Source organism: Anoplophora glabripennis, unplaced genomic scaffold, assembly GCF_000390285.2.
Source record: "Anoplophora glabripennis isolate ALB-LARVAE unplaced genomic scaffold, Agla_2.0 scaffold66, whole genome shotgun sequence".
Lineage (NCBI taxonomy): Eukaryota > Metazoa > Arthropoda > Insecta > Coleoptera > Cerambycidae > Anoplophora > Anoplophora glabripennis.
In genome coordinates, this window is record NW_019416742.1 from 1,322,061 (window position 1) to 1,330,278 (window position 8,218).

The window sequence follows — 8,218 nt, forward strand, 5'->3', positions numbered from 1 at the left end:
GGGACTACTTAATTGGGCCACATTTCTTTCCACAAAGACTCAATGGTGAAGTTTACTTGGATTTTTTAAGAAACCACTTACCTATTCTATTGGAAGATGTACCACTCGGATTAAGAAATGCAATGTAGCTGCTTTAAGATGGCGCGCCACCGCATTTTAGTTTAGCGGCCAGAGCTTTTCCTGAAAGGTGGATAGGACGCGGTGGTTTTGTACAGTGGGCCCCTAGATCCCCTGACTTAAACCCAATCGATTTCTTTTTTTGGGGCTATCTGAAGACACTTGTATACAGGACACCTGTGAATAGCGTCGATGAACTGAGAGAAAGAATTGTTGCTAATTGTGAGGTAATTAAGCAAAAGGAAGGAATATTCCATTGAGTTTGTCGGAATTTTTCAAGAATTAATTTATGCATTGAAGAGGAAGGACGTCACTTTGAACCTTTGATTTCAATGTTTAATTTGTATTTATGTATTTATTATGTATTTTAACCTTATGATTTTGTTAGTAAACCATTTTTCATTTGTTGAGGACGTTATTTTTTTATTATTTATCACCATCAGCGTAACAACAAATTTTCACAAAAATTACTATCTGTCAAAACTAATTTTCCACAAACTTGTTTCCAAGGCAACTAAGCGCTTGTTTCCAAAGCATGATATATTTAATGTAGAAAATAAATCAAAATGATTTCGTATTCATCGCATGCAAGCAATGTTATTTTAGAGTTTTTCTCGAAAACGGTTAGATTTATGGAAACAAATAAAGTATACCTTTTTTATGTTAAAAGGTTTGGAGAACAAAAATATTCAGTCAAAAGTCGCATAAAGTGTAGCACAAAAAAGTTGGAACCATTCAAATCAAAATAAAGGCTCGTATGTGGCGCCCTCTACAAAATGCGAAAAAACGGTGGGCAAATTTAAAATCCTCATCCCGAAAAACCCCCATATAGGAAATTTCGTCAAAATATTTTGAGTGTGGCAAAAGATATTGCAAAAAAAACTGCAAATAAAATTTAACTTTAACACCCTGTAACTCCGTTAATAATCAGTTTTGGAAAAAATTTTATAGAAAGAGGCAGCATTTATTTTCAGTCTAGAATTATCCCCTGAATTTTTTGCTCATCATTTCCGGACACCCTGTATAACTCCTCATAAATATTCTTATAACATTTACTTGCTTAGTCCTACATATAAAATTGGTTAATTTTATTTATAAATACGTGAAAATAATTCTTAAAATGTGGGGTTAGAATAACAGCAAACGCATGTTTTACAAACGTTTTTTTTACTTATTATTTTATTTGAGTAAATTTAAATGGTAACAATGAATAAACAAAACATCAAGGATTTTATTTTTGTGCTTACTTTTGTTCTACACGTTTTACTTTTAAAGATTTCAGTACCTAAAAACGCCAGAAATTTCACTATTTCTCGGCCAGGAATATGGCCACCTTAACTGTTTCGTTATGACTATTTACTATTTATTTGTTCTGCATAAGCACTATTTAAACAAGAAGCAATATTTACTCTTCCTAAAAGTAAAAAACTCACCAACTTATTTTTGTGTTTAGGAGAATTTTCATGTTTCTTAATTTTAATTTCTAAATGTTTCAAGTCAGAAACTCCAGTTTTCGTCCAGTTTTCTTCGCCTCCTCCAAACAATAAACATACAAAACAAAAAAATCTATTTGTTTGGTCACAACCACACAACCACAGGGTCTTATCATAAATGTTTTTATCAAATTTGCGAATAAAAGCCGGCCTACTTTTGCACTCTTTCTGTACCTGAACTAAATTCAACACTGGCGTTGGACGTCCGTTATTTTTCAATTCGACTTTTTCCTCTAAACTTAAATTACTAATAACAAGTTTTTTTATTTCACAAACCCTCATTTTAAACTTAAACTTATAAAATATAATGTCTTAAAAAACGCCAAAGCAAAAACAAAACACGTATAACAACACTGCAGTGATACGGGATATTGCCACATTGAGTCCCAAAATAAAGCGCACGAGCCTATCGTCGCCTACCCCTCCACGTGCCAATTTGTCCAATCATATGTAAAAATATGCTTGCACGGTGGACTACGATTTCACCGACCGCGTTGGACTAGGGATTGCGCGCGCGGTTAAACATAAGTTTTTGGTACGATCATAGATGACAGATGGCATTAATCTGAGCTACGTTCACGGAGTACATGCACTTTATGCAACCAACCTAACATCCAAGAGATATAGAATGCATGCTATTTAGCATATTTCTTATTGCTTTAAATAAATTCATTATTTTAAGTTTATAGTTTGAAAATATCTGAGGGGGCGGAGTCCCAGAGTCCTCCTTCAGGAGCCGCCACTGTGTCATAGATCCTACAGGTGATAAGATTACATTTTACCAGTAGGTGTAAAGTAATGCTTTATGCCAGTAAGTGTAAAGTATGAGATGAAGATATGACATATACTTTGTAGGTTATATCTCACTCACAAATAAGCAAATTTTGACAAGTTTTGTATGTTTCAACAGATGTTCAATTGTTACACACATTTTCTTTTTGAATGAGAAGATTAAACGGTAGATACAAGGGGCTTACTGTTTTGCTTGCTTATATGGACCATCAAAAACAAAACCTTACAATTTTCAAAAGTGCCTTTTATCCAAAATGTCCCAATTACAATATATCCCATGACCTTATTACCTTTCCTCTCCTTGTTCCAGATGTTTTCACTTTTCTGGCATGCATTCGTGGAAACTGGTATCGTGGCTATCGTATTATTTATTTTAGATATAACAATTAATTCAGAACAATATGGATACCAAAATTATATTTTTTCTTCATACTAATGATATATCCTTATTGTAGTGCTGTCTTATATTAAATGAATTACAGACACTAACAGTAATGTTTGCATGTTTCATTTCTTTATAAATGCATACTATGTCTATTATTTAATTGTAAAGGAGGAAAGGCAAAAAATGTTGGAAGAAATAGCATCGAATCGTGCAGAGAGACATAACCGAAGAAGACAACAGAGGAAATTGCAAACCGAACAATTTGTAAAGAGTATGCAGATGTTACAAGCGAATTCCCGTGATTCCGAACCATTCGAGGATTATTCTATATTTTTATATCGTCAAACTGCACCTAAATTCGAGGATAGGGTGAAAGATTTAGAAAAGCAATTTACGTATATACCTGTAAGCCGTGTGGTGTTGTAGTTCTCTTAACGTTGCCGTGGTTGTTGCTTTTACTAACACTTAAGTAATGTAATCAACTGTAGCGATATTTTTTTAGTATAGAGTTACTTAATTATGGAAATAAGCATAAGCATGCAAACATCTTTATGGAATCATTGTAAAAGAGGCTAAACAGAACCGTTTCTGTATAAAAAATAATTGTTTAAATCGTGGCCGATCATGCAAGAGGTGTTTCATCCGTTTTGGCCCATATTAGATAAATTTTAACTTCACGCGATTTAAGCTGCATTGCGTGATTTTGAAGATTTTAGATTTGTTTTCTATTGAATTTAAGGTGCTTGGTTCTGAATTTCTCAATGGATTTAATACACAGTTTGCTCGAGTGTTACTTCATGTTTGATTTTAAGCTTCTTTGAGTTTGGAAGCTTTAGGATATATTACATATGGAATTTCAAAAAAGATGGTTTGATTGGCCAAAAGATTTAAGTCGCACCTAAAATATATGAACGATTAGCCGACCTACATTCAAAATATAGTCCAACCAAATTACCTTTGGAGAAAAAAGAAAATTGTTACCTGGACTTTGGTAAAGGGGCTTATAAATAAACGTAAAAAAATAAATGCGTGAGCAGGGGCATCGGAGGGTTGATTTGGGGGATTGAAAAGTTGTGTAAAATTGTATCATTGGGATTTCTGGCGAAAGTTGACGTCAAACAAAAGTGTAAAAATGCAAAATGCAAAAATCTGCAACTTTTGTAGAGGTCACTTTTTATGACAACCTTAAAATTTCCGAGAAAAATGTGAAAAACAGGTTTTTTCTGATTTTTTGTTTTTTATTTCTCATTTCCGGAAAAATAATTTAATTTTGATGAAACTTAGTAAAAGTATACCTTTCTATGTCTTAAATAACCACAAATTTTGTTGGATCAAAAAATCAAGAAGTTTCCGAGATATTTATTTTTTCCGCTCTGAAACACTTTTTTTTTCAAAGAAAAATTCTACTTAAAAAAATCATCGTACAGAATTCTACCGGTAATAATTTTTTTCGTTTTGACATACTTTTTGGTGAATTAATAAAATCTGTAATCGCAGTTCAAAAACATGCTCAAAAATGCAAAAAAGTAAAAAATAACTTGCAGCAATGAATTTTTCAGTAATTGTTGATAATTTGTTTAAATTTAAAAAAATTCAAAAACTTATTACTATTGTAATCGCTTAAAAAGGTTTTTAGCTATCATTAAAAATTTCGATCCTAATCGATCCTACGGAAGAAAATGATTATTTATTTTATTTATTCACTATTCGACTTAGATGTTCATAGCAATTCTGTACAAAAATAAACAATTACTGAAAAATTCATTGATGCAAGTAATTTTTTATTTTTTTTGCATTTTTGAGCATTTTTTTGAACTGCGATTACAGATTTTTTTATTTCTCCAAAAAGTATATGTCAAAACGAAAAAAATGATCACCGGCAGAACTCTGTACGATGATTTTTCTAAGGAGAATGTTTCTTTGAAAAAAATGTGTTTCAGACCGGAAAAAATGAATAACTCGGAAACTTCTCGATTTTTTTATATAAAAAATTTGTGGTTATTTAAGACACAGAAAGGTATACTTTCACCAAGTTTCGTCAAAATTAAATTATTTTTCCGGAAATGAAAAATAAAAAACGAAAAATAAGAAGAAATCCTGTTTTTCGCATTTTTCTCGGAAATTTTAAGGTTGTCATAAAAAGTGACCTCTACAAAGGTTGTAGATTTTTGCATGATCTACAACTTTTGTATTAGATACTTTTTTGTTTGACATCAACTTTTGCCAGAAATACCAATGATACAATTTTTCACAACTTCCCAAATCAACCCTCTGCAGCCCCTGTTCACGCATTTTTTTTTACAGCTATGATAAACCCCTTCCTATCTAATTCTGAAATAACGACTTTAATGAATATTATATACCTACAGGATGATTCACAAACTGTGACCAAAAATGAAACCTTGTATTTGGTGAATTTTAAGGGGAATCTTTCCTATAAAGTTTTATTTAGGAAGATACAGGGTGTTAAACTTAAAAAAATTATTTTAAAATTTATTTAAATAACTAATAACTAGTAAGTGAAATAATTTGAAATTGGGACATAAACACGTATGTAAACATTGTTCAAAATCTGAGGCCTTTTCCTAAGATTTAGATGCTCCAGTAGAGGAGATACAGGGTATCGGTGGCATATTTTTCTAAATAAAATAGTACGCCACTGCTTTACAGTAACAATCATGATACTTTCGGCTTTGTCTTTCAATTTTCTACAAATTACTATTCTTTTATGTTTTCGAAAAAAACCTGATATTTAAGTAAAAATTAAAAAACAAACTGAAAACACTTTTACTTAAACGACATGAAAAACATTAATCATTCAGTTATTTAATCAAATAAAGAAATTAATAACATTAGTCATTATTTTAATGATTTTATTTGAGTGAATGCTCAAAAATAGTTCCATTTCCACGAACACAGGCGCGACATCTTTTTAGTAACGAAAATGTAATTTGTTCAAAATTTATTGTTGCTTGAATCTAATGAAAAGCATTATTTATTATTTCTTCTAACTGCTCAGGTGTATTAATTTGTTCACTGTATTGGCTACGCCTCCGTTTCCTACTAGATTTTTGTTGCACGATTCTTTCGAAGCCGCGGCTAGTGAGATTCCTGGAAAGGCATAGAACTTCGTGTTGCTTTTTTTTTGTAAAAAAAAATCACAGAAACTTTTGAAAATGGTTTGATACTAAAATAATAGTCTGATTTATGGTTTTACCGTGGTCCGAAAGTCAGTAGTCGATTCATATTTCATATGTGTCTGTCACTATCTAAATGACAGCGATGTCGCCGTTTTTTTCGCTGTCTGCGATGATTTTGTAGGGTCCCCTGCACAGAGCGATTTGTGCTTATTTTACATTAATTTTAATTGAAAATCTCTGATTCGGTGACAGTATACCAGTCTTTTAACAGCACCCAATAAAAAGAAATCTAGTGGGTTAAGATCTGGTGATCTTGCAGCCAAGTGTAGATGTAACGGTTAGTTATTGTTCATTGTAAACGAATCATTGATATTGATGACGCTAAGATTTATAGGAATTTTTAGTTGAGACGTACAATGTTGGTTGCCTAAGCTCGGCGGTCACGTGGGTTGTAAACATTTATGAAGGCTCTGTATTAACAAAAATTTATTATACAGGGTGTTTGTAAGTAAGTGCGAAATATTTTCTGGGATGGTTGCCGAAATTATTCTTTGAAAAAAGTTTATATAAACGTAGGTCGCAATATGCTTCGTTTCTGAGATACAGTGTTTAAATTTTTAATTTTTTATTTATTTTTATTAATTATTTCAAAGAATTTGAAGCTGTTTTACATTGGCAATTTATTCATGAATAAATTGACAAAGTTCTTCATGAATTAATTCATGAATTTATTGGTAAACAGTGTGGTTTTACACTGCTACAGACTGTCAAGTTTTTTGACGTATGAATCGGTTCTACCAATGAATCAAAGAAGCAAATAAATTTCAAAAATGTCACTTTTGCACTCATAATTGTAGTGATACAAGAGCGATACCGTTCTGATACATATTATATAAATATTAGTTTTTGTAAGTAACAAATCAGTAAAAACAATGCAAAACTAGTACGACGCCACACAATTATTTACATATTCCAATAACATAACCTCATTACTGATCTGAGGCTGGAAATCTGTTGGGTTGGTACTTCCGAACTTCACGAAGAAATTGACGAAAATTAGAACATGCTCTAATTCGTCAAGAACTTGATGAATAAATTCATGAAGTTATTTGACAGCAGATTTGGTGCATTACACTTGTCCAATTTCTTGATGAAACGACTTCATGAATTAATTGATCAATAAATTGTCAATGTAAAACAGCCATTAGAGATATTGACTTGAAATTTGAGGGTTGCATTTTATTTAGAAATATTGACAGCAACCTACTAGATATTGTATCAATAGAAATTAAAAATACAAAATATGTTTTATTTTTCTTTCCTCAAAAACGGTGCATCCTACGAAAAAAATAGTAGACCAATTTCATTCAGAATAGATGGCAGATTTCTAAAAAAATAACAAAATGGGAAAAAGTCAGTGGCGTACCATTTTTTTTTTTTTTTAAAGTTGTGACATTCTCGCACGAGCGTTACTGGTGCAAGTAGAAATATTCGGATCACCCTAAAAAATGCACATTTATCCTTCCAAAACGATTTTCAAATTTCGAGTCAATATCTTTAAAACTCTGAAATAATTAATACAAATAAATAAAATATTAAAATTTAAACACTCTGTATCTCGGAAACGAAGCATATTTCGACGTTTATATGAACTTTTTTTCACAAAATAACTTCGGAACCACCACCTAAAATATTTCGCACTTATTTAAAAACACCCTGTATAGGTTTGAAATAATTGTGAGATAATAGTATATTATTCAACGAGCGTATAATGATGGGTATTATTCACGAGGTGAAGTTTACGGCCACGAGCCGCATGCGAGTGGCCTAAATCACCGAGTGAATAATACCCATTATACGGGAGTAGAATACTATACTTTATCCACGACTACTAAATATTTTTGTTGAAGTTTTTTTTGAAATGTTTCGAAAAACATGGTATGTTAAGAAACAGATATACGACTCGCACAAATGAAGTCGCTGATGGCTCAGTGTAGATGCTCTTTCCCTTCCAACCGCGGGTCCCGGGTTCGAATCCGGTCTAGGAAAATTCACTTTTTTAATTTTTTTTTTAAATGTACAGCACTGAATTGAAAATATTTAGTGGTTTACACGATAAAATTTTAAAAACGGATTGTTTGTAGCAGAACAATATAATATTATAGCTAAATTAAGGAAGCATCTGACAGTAGTGATTAATGACTCATTAATCACTGCCGTGATTAATGGGTATTATTAAGGTCGAGCAAACAGACGTATAATGGGTACATTATACAATAGTCGTGGATAAA

The 8,218-nt window shown here is 31.8% G+C and overlaps 1 protein-coding gene across 5 annotated transcripts in view; it reads left to right on the forward strand.

Annotated features, from left to right (window-relative positions):
• Positions 1 to 8,218, forward strand: part of LOC108917939 (F-actin-monooxygenase Mical) — a 210,311-nt gene that overhangs the window by 167,616 nt on the left and 34,477 nt on the right. For 4 of the 5 annotated variants that reach the window (XM_018724753.1, XM_018724751.1, XM_018724750.1 and 1 more), the window contains one exon: positions 2,956 to 3,192. The exons of the other annotated variant lie outside the window; for it this stretch is intronic. In XM_018724753.1, coding sequence (XP_018580269.1) covers positions 2,956 to 3,192 — 237 coding nt within the window. The remainder of the gene's footprint in view (positions 1 to 2,955; positions 3,193 to 8,218) is intronic. 5 annotated transcript variants of the gene reach the window in all.